This window comes from Pogona vitticeps, chromosome 4 (assembly GCF_051106095.1).
Source record: "Pogona vitticeps strain Pit_001003342236 chromosome 4, PviZW2.1, whole genome shotgun sequence".
In the NCBI taxonomy this organism is placed as follows: Eukaryota; Metazoa; Chordata; class Lepidosauria; order Squamata; family Agamidae; genus Pogona; species Pogona vitticeps.
The window spans coordinates 92,737,226-92,753,237 of NC_135786.1; the positions used below are offsets into that span (position 1 = coordinate 92,737,226).

The window sequence follows — 16,012 nt, forward strand, 5'->3', positions numbered from 1 at the left end:
AAGGTGGAGGAAATATCAGTGGTCTCCTACCAACTCTCCTCAGACTGAAGAAGCTACTTGGATGAGTAGTGAAACATTTCAACCTAATGAGAAAGCAGTCCAGTGACTCAACTACCAGATAACCTTACCTAGATGACTGAGAATCTTCACAGATATGACCCAGAATATGGTGCGGGGGGGGGGGGGAGAGGAGTCTGTGCTCAGCCCTTCTTCAGTTCCTTCTGGCTTTTTGGTATGTGAGATTGTGCAAAGACAACAAACATATGAGCATCTTTGGATTGGAGCTAGTGAGCTCTGCTACCAGTTGCGAATGAATGGAAATGGTTGCCCAGCCTTCAAAGTAGGGACAAGACTCCTTCCTTCCTTGCCATTTTTACTGAGAAAAGCCCTTATACCCTCTAGTAGCCTTTTTAATATAATTTTTTTTTTAAAAAAAATACAGTTTGGGAAGGTTTTGGAGCCCCCTATCCATGGGAAAATCCCTTCCCTTCCCTAGAGGGCACACAAGGGAACCTTTAAAAAAAGGTTCAAAAAAAGATTTTTAAAAAAAAAAAAATGGATACAAGGTGCTGGGAATGGTGCAGTCATACTGCCCTTGGTGGTGGTGCTGGTGCATGCAGCCTCCTCCGCTGATGGTTGCCCCAAGATCTGTCTCTCTCCCAGTGACTTTAGATCTGGCAACACTACAAGTCTTGCAGCAGCCTTCTGCTTTATCCTGATCTATGCATTTTGTTGTTGTTTTAAATGATTCTGGGAGGAAAAAAAATAACATAGGGAACAGCTAACTTGAAATCCAAATGCATAAACTGATACAACAGACAATTATTTATCATTTCTCTTTTGCTGGTATGTATACTTGCAAGACAATGTTTTCATTATTAGACCACAGTGTGTGTCACTTCAGATCTCAATTAGCCGGTGATCAAGTTCAGACATCCTAAGAGCTGCCATTTCTCGTCTCACTTGAAAATTGCACAAATGGCATTGCTGAAGCAGCACAACATGCCTGCCAGCTAAATGCCATTGAAAAGAGAAATAAATATTTCACATCCTTGATTCTGGATGATTGGGCTGAAAATAGAGCTTTCTTTTTAATTCGGTGCTGAGGCTATTAAAAGCCCCTTATTTGGTAGGTCCTTGAAAGAATGTGCCCAGAGTACAAGAATAATGCAAGTTGTGCATCATAATAGTACACACAATGATATTTCATCAGATTTCAGATTGCATATTTCTACCGTTCTACCAGAATTTTTGCATAAAAATAGTATTGCATTGTGGACTGCATTTACTAAGAATGCTGTCAGTGATGTTTACTTCATCCACAACCTATTTTAGTAACTAAATAACATAAATCCATGCAGAGGTCATGGGTGAAGCAAACGATACTGGCTAAACATACACACAGATACAGATTAGTTGGGTGCATTATACACAGATTAGTTGGGTGCATTGCGGTGGAACACTCAAGCAGCTTTCCCCTGTACCAGCTTGCTCTATCTTGAGATCTTCTGCTACAGGGAACAAAGCTTGGATTTTTAAAAAAGAAATTAGCTAATGATGTAACTCCAAAGTAGTGATCTTTAGAGTTACATGTTTTGGAAATGTTTATTTCTCCATTTCTCTAAATCAATGAAAGTTGTTGTTGTTGTTGTTTTAAAAAAAGAGTGCTACAGCAACTGGCCTGAAATGCAAAACATTTCCCTTTTACCCATCTTGTTTCTGTGCCTTAACAACCACAACAGAACATGAGGCATTGGCAAGGGGTGCAGCACAATGCAGCACATGAACCATGTTGCATTTTCCCTTTACCATTAAGCAGGTTCACGCTGCTGTGATAGTTACACTGGCAAAGGAGTGATGCTTTCTCTGATAGAGTTAATCAGACAGTGATAGCTTTTGTTATTGGGAAAAAGAACTAATAGCAAGCCACTTCCCTAATCCTGTAATGGACTATGTCAAGAAAAAAAGAGTGGCTGTACCACTCTATTTGTAGAACATATATTTTTAGGAAGTATAACTGGTATCTGCTTTGCAATCCTTTTGGGTACCAGGTTAACACATTTTAAAATTCTCATTTTAAATTGTGTATTGGTATAACCTGCTGCTTTTCTTTCCCTGCTGCCTCTTTAATGCTATGCCTTCATGGTGTGTTTTAATGCTTCATCGTATAAACATGGTGTTACTTATACCTATCATTTACTAGCCTGGACCCCCTGGATCAAGAATGGTATGCAAATGTTTTAATTAAATAATTTTATGCTAATACTTTTACAAAGAACCCCCCACCCCCAACAATTAGCAAGACCCAAAAAAAGGTGAAAACATAAAGATCAAAATAAAAACTGTCAATTTAAAACATGCAACTCAAGCAATTATGATTTGGGTTCTCCTTGTGGTTATTACTTGACTGCAGTACAGACCACTTAAGGGAAAAAAGGAGACTGAATGTTAAGAATATTCTTCACATTCTGCTGTGAGTTATATCTTGTAAGGCACCATCATTTCAGCATATGAACATTTGAATTGCATATTAGGATTGCAGTGTGTCCTTAGATCCAGCTCGTTCTTTCTCTGTAGAAATACATACACGCATACATCCTATGCTCTTAATCTTTATGGATTTCATGACAGCATCTGCGTATACACCTGTATCCATGCATGAAATCACACGACAATATGGAAGCTAGGACTGCACAGGAGAATGAATAAGAGGACAAGAAAACCCCCAAAGACCTAGATGAGAATGGTAGATTGCCTACTGACAAAAAGGGTTTATTACCTTAATAAAAATACCTTTTTATTAAGGTAATTCTAAATGGGAGAAGAGGGCCCTGAAAAACATAAAATTTATGTTAACGAGAGGTTTTTACTCCTAAAAATGTTGCTTTTGACAAGTCCTCTGTGGAGGGCATGTATCAGTGCACACTCGCTTCAAATACCAGGTAACCCCAACCTTGGCTCTACAACTGATTTTGAGCTGTAATGGCCAGACAGCTTAGTGAAGAACGCTGGTACATGTAAGGGCCTCCAGGATGAGAAATATTGTTCTAAAAAGAACCAAGTGACTGCTTCCAAGGTCATCTTTTTTGTATAACATGATAAGAAGCTTGATTATAGCGTTTTGTTTTCTTTGGGGTGTTTCCCTTTCTAGACATCTATTCAGGTCACAGCAACCAATTTCTTATTACACCTCCAATTTGACTGGATAGTTTTACAATGGGGGGGGGGAGAGACTACTGCCTTCATTCTCTCTGGATATTGTGTGAAAAATAATATAATCAGGAGCAAAACCAGCACCTCTGTGCCAGGTAATTTGCATGGTGTAAGGATTTCTGTAGATGGCTGAAAAAACTGTTCTATGAGAATAGACGTCCTTGACAATTTCAAAGAAACACACACTGGATGTTGCATGTGGTGTTTTAATTTACCGTTTGTGGTTTTTTAAAAAATGAATACCGGTACTTATTTCATATAAACTACTTGTTGGAGATTAAGGAGACCCATGGTATGTTGGGAAAATGTGGCCCAACAGTTCTGAATGTTTGATCTGTCATTTCTGCTGCTACCCAGGTGATCTGCCCCCCTGTCCTCATGGTCTTGTGTTGGAATGGAGAGATAGAAGTGGGAAAACCAGATGAAATAAGTAAAAAATACCCCAAGGTCCCAAGAATTTATCTATTCCATCAGCTAGAAACATACTCTTAAAACAATACTACTAATAATTGTGAAAGTGATAGATTTTACTTTCTTGGGCTCCATGATCATTGCAGATGGTGACAGCAGCCACAAAATTAAAAGATGCCTGCTTCTTGGAAGGAAAGCAATGACAAACCTAGAAAGCATCTTAAAAAGCAGAGACATCACTTTGCTGACAAAGGTCTGCATAGTCAAAGATATGGTTTTTCCAGTAGCAAAGTATGGAAGTGAGAACTGGACCATAAAGAAGGCTGACCGCTGAAGAATTGATCCTTTTGAATTGTGGTGCTGGAGGATGCTCTTGAGAGTCGCCTGGACTACAAGGATATCAAACCTATCCATTCTGAAGGAAATCAATCCTGAGTGCTCACTGGAAGGACAGATCCTGAAGCTGAGGCTCCAATACTTTAGCCATCTCATGAGAAGAGAAGACTCCCTGGAAAAGACCCCGATGTTGGGAAAGTGTGAAGGCAAGAGGAGAAGGGGACAGAGGACAAGATGTTTGGACAGTGTCACCGAAGCTACCAACATGAATTTGACCAAACTCCTGGAGGCAGTGGAGGACAGGAGGGCCTGGTGTGTTGTTGTCCATGTGTCACCAAGAGTCAGACATGACTTAACAACTAAACAACAACAGTAATAATCTTAGAACTGAAGAGCTGACAAGACCCCTATGGATTATCAAGCCCATTCCTTATCAAAAAAGCACAGTGGAGAATCAAATGCCCAACCTCTGGCCCTGCAGCCAGAGACCTAAACCAGTGGTTCTTAACCTTTGTTACTCAGATGCTTTTGAACTGCAACTCCCAGAAACCCCAGTCAGGACAGTTGGTGGTGAAGGCTTCTGGGAGTTGCAGTCCAAAACTCCTGAGTAACCCAAGGTTAAGAACCAGTGACCTAAACCACTGAGCTATTAAACAAGCTGTGGAGTAGTGGGGTAGGGGGAGGAATAAATGTGTATTGCAGACAGTTCTGGTTGTTGGAAATCACAGCCTAAGACAGACATCTTGTCCCTCCCTGGGTCATCCTTTGAGCTGAGTATGAGTGAAGCAGTGCAGGAGCCCATATGTTGGAGCTGCTTCAGACATGATGGGCATTTGAATTGAGCCATCCTCAGTGACTGCCTAGACTGAATGATTGGAAGTGTGGAGTGGAGTCACTGATAAAGCCCATTAGATATTTTGCAGGAGGCTGAGTTCAAGTGTAATCATGCCAAAGCACAGCTAAATATGGCTGAAGTGAACCAGATGTTCCCTTGGGTCCTTCAAGAGCACAAACATCCTGTTGAGAATGAGCAACTTTCTCTGTAAGAAAATGCAAGCAAACGGAGGACAGTTATGTGTTTGGAAATGTTTGCAGCACTTGTCTAGTTGCATTTTCCCCTTGAGTAAAACTTTCTGTCTCCTTCAGCGTGCTGTCTTACTTAAGCAAGGTGCACAGCAGCTGCTTGTCAGCATCTAGTTCCTCTGCACTATGGTTAAATACAATTGAATGCTCACTTAGGTAACCTGAATATATTTAGGTTTGTCCTCTGTAGTCCAAATCAGTGGTTGAAGACTGCACTCAGCTGCGAAGCATAGGTTTGCTGCACTATTAAAGCTTTCAAAGTTAAAAAAGCTAGACAAGGCTCTGTTGTTGCCGCTTCTATGGTTATTGTACTTCTAAATGCAAGATACATTCCAAGGATGAATTCAGCACATTAGGAAAACAAGCTTATGAACACAGGCCACACAGTAGTTTAATGTTTATTTTGTTGCTCTTAATGGCCTTGGTCGTATGTAATCCAAAATGATAAGTTCTAATGTTTGCTTGTTTTGCTTTGAACAGTAACAGAACCCTTAACCTCAGAGCAAAATAACCAGTTACGATTAAGGAGCAAATTGGACATGGTGATCACATACCTGGGCATCAGAATTATCATGCTATTTGTTGTTGTTTAGTCGTTTAGTCGTGTCCAACTCTTCGTGACCCCATGGACCAGAGCACGCCAGGCCTTCCTGTCTTCCACTGCCTCCCGGAGTTGTATCAAATTCATGCTGGTTGCTTTGATGACACTGTCCAACCATCTCGTCCTCTGTCGTCCCTTCTCCTCTTGCCTTCACACTTTCCTAACATCAGCGTCTTTTCTAGGGAGCCTTCTCTTCTCATGAGTCGGCCAAAGTATTGGAGCCTCAGCTTCAGGATCTGTCCTTCCAGTGAGCACTCAGGGTTGATTTCCTTTAGAATGGATAAGTTTGTTCTCCTTGCAGTCCAGAGGACTCTCAAGAGCCTCCTCCAGCACCAGAATTCAAAAGCATCAATTATTCTGCGGTCAGCTTTCTTTATGGTGCAGCTCTCACTTCCGTACATAGCTACAGAAAAAACCATATCTTTGACTATTCTGACTTTTGTTGGCAAGATGATGTTTCTGCTTTTTAAGATGCTGTCGAGGTTTGTCGTTGCTTTTCTCCCAAAAAGCAAGTGTCCTTTAATTTCGTGGCTGCTGTCACCATCTGCAGTGATCATGGAGCCCAAGAAAGTAAAATCTGTCACTGCCTCCATATCTTCCCCTTCTATTTCCCAGGAGGTGATGGGACCAGTGGCCAGGATCTAAGTTTTTTTTTATGTTGAGCTTCAGACCATTTTTTGCACTCCCCTCTTTTACCCTCATTACAAGGTTCCTTAATTCCTCCTCACTTTCTGCCATCAGCGTGGTATCATCTGCATATCGGAGTTTGTTGATATTTCTTCTGGCAATCTTAATTCCAGTTTGGGATTCCTCCAGTCCGGCCTTTCGCATGATGTATTCTGCATATAGGTTAAATAAGCAGGGAGACAATATAAGCTATTACCTGCCTTGTGGCTATATCCACTGATGGAAAAGGCTTCAGGAGTTAACCTAGAGGCAAAATTCGGCGCTGGAGTCCTGAAGGCAGTTTGTGTCATTCTGCCAACTCCTGCAATGTTGCTGGAGCCAGCTGTATTGGCTCTTGCCTTTCCATTGGACCATTTCAGCAATGTGGAGAGGGGGGATCTAGTGCTTGGGTAACAGCCTATCCTCCATATTACTTTACCCAGGCTTCATGCTCTGGAGAGGACACTCCTCCATTCAGAGCATGTTACCATAGTCCAGGGGTCAGGGAACTTTTTTACCTTTTATCCCCCACCCCCAAGATTTATTTACATTGACATTACCCTCGTTGGCTCTTGATGTGCGTGGCTGACCCCCGCCTCTCCTGCACGCGCCTGGGACCTGTGGCCACCATCCGGGCAGCCAGTCTGGAGCTGCCACACCTCTGGGAAAGGGCGTCCTTGGCGAGGGGAGGCGGGCGCCACAGGGCCGGCAGGTCCACTGGCCATGAGCTCAGGTGAGGCAGGCTGGGAAGGGGGCCTCCTCGCCAGTGCACTGGGCAGGTGGGTGCAGGCAGGAAAGAGAGCCCTGGCGAGGGCTCCGCCAGGCAGAATCCAGCTGGCCTGGTATGCCACCCTCCCCCCCCCACACACTTTGGAGGCGAGAAGGACAGGCAGGTGTCCTGTGCAGTTGCTCACCAGGGCTCGCTCTCCCCGCGATGGAACACCCGCCTACACACAGCATCGTAGGAAATAAAATGCCTGGTGGTAAAATTCCTGGCGCGACTGTCCTCATTACCCCCAGGATTTTCATTTTTACTCCATTTGGGGTAATTTACCCCTGTTCCCTGACCACTGCCATAGCCTCTTGAGACTGAAGGATGCCTATGGACATGGACTTTCCTATCAAATTTCAGACATGGGAGAGGGAATACAAGGTTTAGCATCCAGGGATAGCAAGCCATATTCCTTCCTTTTAATTTCTTTTTCTTAGTTATTTACTGTACACTCTTTGGGGGCAAAAACAGGTTGGGAAATTAGTTTTAAAGGGAAATGTACTGGTGGAAAAGTCTGGTAATCCCGTCCCATCCACTGCTTCCTCCATTTACAGGAATTAATATAAACTTTTGTTCAGTTGGCAAGTTTTTTAAGAGGAGGTGGGCATAATACTTCTGTATCCTGCATTTTTATAGATAAAGAAAGAGAGCTCATAGCAAATCATTACAGTTTTCCCTTTGTTCTAAGCTTTTTTTTCCTGTACAGGGAGACAGATGAGCTGGAGAAAGTGAAGTAAGTTCTAGAGTGCTATTTCTTCCATCTCTTGCTACACCACAAGACCAAAGTGTCTCAGATTGAAAAAGGACTAGGTAGCCACTTGGAGAACAGGAGCTCAATGGCTGATCAGTATGGAAAAGATTGATGTATGGACAACTATTTTGACCCAGTGTAAGACAGCTACTTATTTTCAGAAAAGGGTAAAGAACAAGCAAATTTAATTTATTTATTTGTCATATTTCCCACCATACAATGCTCAAGGGAATCTTGCAAGAGTAAAGTAAAACATAAAACAACCCTGACATTAAAAAGTGATGGCTGAAATACCAATCAAATGGATAAAACTGGTAAAACTAATAGTTAATTGACCAGCCTGAACTATTATAGTTTGTCTCATAGAACTATTTTCACAGTGTTTTGGGCAAATGGACCCATGTTCTGTCTAAACAATGAAATGAACCTCATTCAGTCAATATATGGAAAGTCTGCATGATGACTTTGTAGGTAACGTCATACTGCCTGTCCAGGCATTCACACAAGTCACTTTTGAAGAATAGGAAATGGTGACTCTCACATGTCATTGGCCAGATGCAATGGATGCAAAGATAACAAGTCTTGCCACATAGAATTTTTAGTAGGATTTGCCAAGGCATCAGCATTTGACCTTCATGGGACTCAACAGTAGAAACCAGCCCTGAGCATAGTACACTCTGTGGCTTACTGCAAAGAATTCCTCCCCCGCTTTTTAAAAACAAATCAGTCCTTGAAGCTATCGCCCCAGTGTTGGAGGTAAGCTCCTAATAGGCAAATTGGAGTCAAATCAATACTTTATACTGTTGGGAGTTGTGGTGAATCATCCACTTCCAAAGGAAAAGTTAGCTTTCTCTCTTTTGCATCGTGAGTTTGGGCGACATGGGCATATGGACACAAGCAATGAGGGCTGTGACTAGGACAGGGTAATCAGGGCTGTGCCCCAAGGCACCAAAATTCAGAAGGCACTGAAACTATCATCATCATCATCGAACTGCAGAGCTGGAAGAGGTCCTATGGATCAAATCCATCCCCTCTCAGGGAGGCAAAATGAGGAATTCAGCTGCCTAAATCTCTGAGCTATCCAGCAGTTCTATCTAGGGATGAACCTAGAGGACCGCAGTTTCCACCCATTTTCACACTTTCGCTCCCCGCCCCAAGGCATAAATCTTCTCTACGTTTTCTTATCTTTTTTGTTTGGGGGGGGGGAAAGAGCACCAAATTCTCTTCCTCCTCTTTAGTAGCACCCCTGCTGCTTGCCCCAGGTGCCAAAAGGGCTAGGGACGGCTCTCCTAGCAGTTAGGTCCTGGTGTGTGGCTCTCGTGTGTGTGTGTGTGTGTGTATATGTGTCTGTGTGTATACACACACAAACACACACATTCCTCCGACTGACGAGCACGGGGGCGTTAGTACTTCCGTTGATATATATATTTTAAGACAGAACTCAAAAATCCTTAAGAGTGGAAAGAGAAAGAGGCGAAGAAGGCGAGAGAGAAGCGGATTTCAGCAATCCACCCACCTCTCTCCCCCCCCCTCCAGCTGCCAGGCAGCCTTGGAAACGGCATTTGCGTTGCCTCCGCTGCGGCGTTCTCGCAAGGACGGCTCCCAAGCAAGGCAACGGATTAAGGGCAAGGAGAGCCGAGGCGGCGGCGGCGGCGGCCCGGGAGGGTTTGGCGGGCGCGGAGCTGGGGCGGCGCGCGAGGCGTCGGGCTCCGGAAGGAGCTCGAAGGGACCTCGGCGTGACCCGCTGGCCCACCACCCCGCGGCGCGCCTTGGGCAGCAGCTGAGCCGAGGTCCGGCCGCCCCCTTCTTCTTCTTCTTCCTGCTCCCCTCGGGCAAGCCTCGGAGGGTTGCTGCCGAGTCCTCGAGCGGGGACCCGAAGACGCCCGTGAGGATTCAGAGACAGCTCTCCCCCCCACCCAGGAGTGATCGCGTTGCCTCCCCGACCTTGGCGCGCGGGAGCTCTCCCGTCCGTCCTCGGCGCAGACCTTCAGGGAGACCCGCGATGGTCTGCGCCGGACGTTGCGGGGTTCCAGGACACGCGCCGCAGAGAGGATCGCGGGGGAGCCCTGCCCGCCCCAGCCCGCGGCATCACCGGGCTTGCCCGCCTTCCCGCCGCCCTCTGGAAGCCTCGGCGCCCGGGAGCCTTGGACTCTAAGGACCAACCCCCTCCCTCCCTCCCCAAGCGGCGCAGAGGGGCTGGCTGGCTGGCTGGCGGGGCACGTGGCCCGGCTCGTTCCGGGGGGCGGCTGCCCACAGCCCCGCGGCTGGCTCTGCCTCCCTCCCTCCCTCCCTCTCTCCCCGCGTGCCCGACGCGGCGCTAGAGGACTGAGCCGCTGCCGCCGCCACTGCCGCCTCCCCTTCCTCATGCGCTGGATCGGGCGTCCGGGTGCTTTCCCTTCTCCTCTTCCTCCAGCTCGTCCTTCTCTTCTTGCCGCCGCCGCCGCCGCCTCCGGTGCTCGGAACTAGCCGCCCTATCGCCGCTGCCTCCATTTGCTGGTGGATGCCGCCGGGAAGCGGGCGGAGCGCGCAGCCGGGGAGGGGGGCTGCCGCGGCCGCCGGAGTACATGCCAGAGCCCTCTCCGCGTCTTCTCACCAGCATGCTTTACTTCCAGATGGTGATCATGGCAGGGACTGTGATGCTGGCTTATTACTTCGAGTACACCGACACCTTCTCGGTCAACGTGCAAGGCTTCTTCTGCTACGAGAGCGCCTACCGCAAGCCTTACCCGGGCCCGGAGGAGAGCAGCGCCGTGCCCCCGGTCCTCCTCTACTCGCTGGCGGCCGGGGTGCCCGTTTTGGTGGTAAGCGAGATGGGGTGGGGGGTGGCAGCCTTCCCTTCCCTTCCTTCCCTGCCTCCCTCGGGTCCCTTCTGTTTGGGGCCTTCACCCCGGAGAGAGTCAGGGCAGCTAAGTTGTTCAACTTGTTGACAGGATGGGACCGCGAGGGCTCCAAAACAAGGGGCCGGGCGCGGCGAGGGAGGCATCCGAGGGGGCGGGAAGAGGAGCCGGGACGGTCCCGTGTGAGGCGAACCGCCGTCACCTTTAGCTGCCCGCCTTGGTTGTATCCTGACTCCTTGGCCGTGTTCTTTTCCCGCGTTTGCGGCAGCGCCTTAATTCCCTCACCTTGACGCCTCCAGAGCTGTCGCGCCCTTTCCCTCTTAGCCTGGATTTATTCACCGGGTCGCCCTATCTTTGGGTCACCCAGTTGGACTCTTCAGGCGGCGTGTGGGGGAGGGGGCGTGGGCTTTCCCGCTCCAAACTCACTCAGCCTGTAGTAGAGCCATTTTGTCAAGACGACGGCCCAGCGGGTCTCCCGAGATGTGTGCATCTTCTCACAAGCATGGGGTTATGTGTGTATCTCTATTCAACAAGCCCGGTGATATGCAGACGGTCTGCCTTAGTGAAGGCATTGGGACACTTCGAGGTCCTTTAAAAAACACACACACCCCAAAAAAACAGAAACCAAAACCGAAAAACTCTAGCCCTGACATGGTAGTTCCATTTCAATTTTTGTAACACACACATATTTTTTTATTCAGAGCATTGTGTTAGTCACAGCTTGGTGGGCAGTATTCTGAGAGCGCCTGATTGCTGATAATAACCACATTGCTGATGTTTCCGACAGCAAAGAAAAGACAAGCTTAGCCTGACAGTAGGCTGCTGTTTAAAATGGAGCAGGGGCTGTTTTGTGTTTATGCCTTGTACATGTAGGGGATGCCACAGTCCTAGACGTACCATGGAAGTCAAATCTTATAACCCTCTTCCTTTCATGTGCTCTCCTGATTTTCTTTTCTTTCTTTCTTTTTTAAATGCATGTCTCTGTATATCTGTAAATTCATATGCAGGCGCACAAACACACACTCAGAGATACACACACACACAGTTGAGGAGATTCCATTGTAATATAGTTCTGTCGTCTTCTGGGGGAAAGAATGCTAGCTGAAAAGGAATGAAAAATCTGCCTTTAAATAGCTCTGTGTACAAAGTTGTAAAGTCAGCTGACAAAAGCATTAGCATCATTTAATAATCCCTGACCATATTGAACAGATGAACAGAAAAGGGAGTGTGGAGCCATTAGGGCTGGATTATATATAGCCATGAGCACGCGTGCACACAGATACTTATAACTGCAAGGCATTGCATAAAATTATTCTTACAACCTCCTGTGTTTTCTGCCTCTTACAGCCAGTCTTTGAGCAATAAAGATATTATTTTAGAATGTGAACATTCACAATTACAGTCTCCTTGAAATCTCTGTACACAGAGACACACACAGAGTTCAGACCTTTCCATCAGTGGGGCTTAGCTACTGATCATGTTCAATATAAATTGATGACATTTACAGTCCTTTGAAACTTCATGATTTAAAACCACGGAGCCAACTTATGTCCTATTTATTAAAAAAGATAGTTTTCTCCCAGCTTTGAAAATTCAAAAACACACCATTTGATAACATAATGTATCCTCTTACTTTGGGCCAAAAATAATTTTAAATTGCAATGTTTCCCATGTAATATATCCATACATGCACCTAGGAAATAGAAAAGACTTCTAATCACTTCCCATTGTAATAGTCTTCTTCAGTCTCATTTTTTCAGGCATTATATGATTGCTAATGGAAAGAAGTGTGATTCCTGCTGCCATGTTTTAGTTGAAGTAAAAGATAGTTAAGACTGATTTACATAAAAGTGAGCCCCACTGAATCATGAAGGACTAATCACTAAGTAAATATCCTTAGGAGAAAATTTTAACTTATGTGCCTGAAATGATGGATGCAGAAGAGAAGAAGTGGAAAGTGAAGACAGGATCACCATGGAACGAACCTTCCTTCCTTCCTTCCTTCCTTCCTTCCTTCCGTCCGTCCGTCCGTCCGTCCGTCCGTCCGTCCTTGAGACAGTTTAGATAGCAATCTTTTTCATCAGGTACATGAAATGGAAGATAGTGGACACCTGTGAACAGTGTCAGAAGGAAAAAAAGGACTTTACATGCTGAGTAGTTCTCGATATGTCATTGACTTTACATAATTATGTACAGTATTTGATTACTCAGAACTGAAGTCTGTATCCAATTCTGTATCCAGTTCTGTGGAACTCCGTTGGCTCCATGCAATACCACTGATTTAACAGCCTGGATGTTTCACCCTTATATTACTTTTTTCACTTCACTCAGTTCTCTCTTTAAAATAAAAACACCCTTTCTTCTTTTAGGTAGGTATGAGACTCCAGGTATACATTTGTGTGTGTTTAGTTCCAGAAAAGATAGGATCCTGAGGCTGGTGGTACTTTGTTGTTCAAAAAAACCAAGGCCTTGATAAAATGAAGCTCACCTATGGTGGATCCTCACTGATCAACACTGGATTTGTGGGAGTGACTGTGTCATTACAGTGTGATTTGGATAGAAGGGCGTTCAGGAAGGAGCTAGACCTGTTTATGTTTGTGAATAGCCTTAGAAAAACATGAGATGTATCCTCTTTAGTTTCTCTTCCAATGCCAGTGTGTTATTGTTATCCCAGTCATGGATTTTCACTGCCAGCGTCAAATGTCATCCACATGACTGTTTGTGTGAAACTCTGTGCATTCATCTGCAGAACGGATAATGGTGCTTGGGTACAGTAGTGCAAATAACTTAAGAGGAAGACAGTGAGTTATCAACAGTGCCTTTTTAACTGCACACTCGAGTATATTCCATAGTAGTTTCTTAAATGGTTGAATTTGATTCTTTGATGCCTCTGTACTAACTCCCCACTCTTCCAGCCTTAGTAATGTCCTTCTCAGTGCTGATTTCTGTATCCAAGGGAGCTGCAAAGAGGAAAGAAGGAAGGCGTATGGGAAGAGACCTATTTTTTAATTTGTCATGTCACATGACTGAAGTGTTGCATCTAAAACATTGGGTGGCTGGCCATTTTGCTATAATTCATTCTGTGATTTATTTTGATGGAGATTGGTCAGGTTAAGTATTAGTGACACACTTCTCTTTGGTGATTCTGTTTAAAGATGACCATTGAAATACATTTTCTTCTCTTATTTATTCTCCCCAAATGTTGTCTTATCAGTTGGAAATCACATTTATATTTATCATGCATTGGGACTGTTTGTTGGATGCAGTGTAAAATTATGAATTTAGTCATTATTTCAGAAGAATTAATATGATCAGCCAATTAAAGAAACTTGGAGACAACAGTGGACTGCTTAATTTGGCATGCATTCTCTTACTACATTCACTTTCAGTGCCAGCTGAGTGTTATATATTTATTAGCTAAAAGCCCATTAAGTTTGATAGACATAACAGTCGAGAATAATAGAGAATCCCAGGCTTCCCCCAGATTCAGAAATCTGCCTTGCCCTGATTCTCTCAGCAAATGGATCCAGTTTTCTGCCGCTATAGCTGATTTCTCTGAAGCTGTTAAGGGAGTATATTAAAGCTAAAACTTTTTCTTGCATTCAGCTGGAGTAGTACAGAAGTTGGAGTAAAGACTATGGAGTTGAGCATCCTGGCTTTACATCCTTTGTCCTTGTAATCTCATCACCACTTTCTAATTCTTTTACTTCTTGATGTTCAGTCGGAAAGAGGCTGAAATTAAGTTGTTACTAGCATTTGCTTAGTCATGGGTAGACTTCTTTGCACTTGGTAGAGTTTTTCAGGGAAAAACAGAGGTTGGAAAATTACCTTTTTGGACTAGAGCTCATAGAATTGGAGATGTGGGAGCTGTAGTCCAATCCCACCCCCTAAATTTTTCATGCTTTGGAGAAAGGTGGAGCCTTCACCCACCTATGCATTGTGTCTACTTCTCACAGATCAGAGGCAAGTGATGGGTTGGATTTGTGGATGCTTCAGCAGCATCTGTATAAATAATGCTTCTGGAGGCATAACTTTATTTAGATATGCATATACATTAAAACTGGAGTATATGAGGTGTCTATATACCTGTAAGCACCCAGAGTAACATACAACAATAAAAAATTCAATTTCCCACTAACATTACATGCTGTGAAGTTGGAACTGACTTATAGGAATCCTAATAGAGCTTTTATGGTGTTTAAGGAAGGTTGTTTATTTTTTGTATTACTTCCACACCAGTGGGGTTCTGTGACTGAGCAGGGATTCAAACCTAGAACTCCTAAGTCCTAGTCTGTCACTCTATCCACTATATCATCATGGGTATCTTTCCCACTCACAGTAAGCCTTTAAACTAAAAAAGCAGCCTTTTGATAGAGGAATGAATGATACCAGGTTACTTGCAGCAGTGAAATTAAAAAAAAACTGGACTTTAATGCACATCAGGAGAATGGAACCTGTCCATGATGACTGCATAGATTTACACACCCGGTTTCTCCTCTTACCTACACTGGTTTATGCCTTCATCTGTTCTACCTTGGATTTTGTTTCTCAAAGCTCTTCCAGTTGTACTGTTTCTTTTGCCCTCATTCAAGGTTTTGATGCTGATGTAACAGGCTTAATCTGTGGTGTCAAAACAATATTCTTCTGGTTTTGATATGTTTTGTGCAAATTGCGGTGAAATTCCAAGGCTTTTTTCTTCCTTCAGAGAAGTGAGGTTTTGTGTTTTTTTTTTAAAATCAGTACACAGATACACATGTCTGTGTACTGAAAAAGCTCACTTCTCTGAAGGAAGAAAAAAGCCTTGGAATTTCACCACAATTTGCACAAAACATGTACCTTTGTAAGTGGTATGTACTAAGATGCTAAGTATTGTGCTTTTTCCTGGCATATACAGTGAAATGTGCTGTGGAAGGTGATTGTCCTCACATCCGCCATTTTTATCTTTAGTTCTTTAATTTTGATTTCCCATCTGCTTCTAGTTTCATAATGGTGAATTATTTCTTCACTTCAGGGCTTGCTGGGGGTGGTGGTGGCTACCTTAGTGCTATGACCACTGTGAGCTCATTGGAAGAAAGGCTTAATATAAATGTAACTAATAAATAACACAACATGTACAGTTTGGATGAGGAAGTACCACCAAAACATCTTGAAACCATAATAGTCCTGTCCTCTGCTGCGGCTTTCGTCAGTTTCACATGGTTTTTGGGCACTGTTGAAGTTTAGTAGTAAACCACTTTAGCACTAAATCATTAATATGCTTAAAAACAACAACACTTCATCATTGCAGTGCGACTATAGATAGACAAGCTGTAGGTTTGTTAGGTAGGAGGGCGCAAGCAGAC

General features: G+C 44.4%; 1 protein-coding gene across 2 annotated transcripts in view; it reads left to right on the forward strand.

The window, feature by feature from the left end:
* The first annotated feature begins 9,233 nt into the window (after positions 1-9,233).
* The window catches only part of PLPPR5 (phospholipid phosphatase related 5), a 111,389-nt gene continuing 104,610 nt past the window's right edge, over positions 9,234-16,012 (forward strand). The window contains exon 1 of one of the 2 annotated variants that reach the window (XM_072997951.2): positions 9,234-10,634. In XM_072997951.2, coding sequence (XP_072854052.1) covers positions 10,398-10,634 — 237 coding nt within the window. In that variant the 5' untranslated portion in view covers positions 9,234-10,397. The remainder of the gene's footprint in view (positions 10,635-16,012) is intronic. The other variant, XM_020801237.3, reaches the window with a different exon arrangement.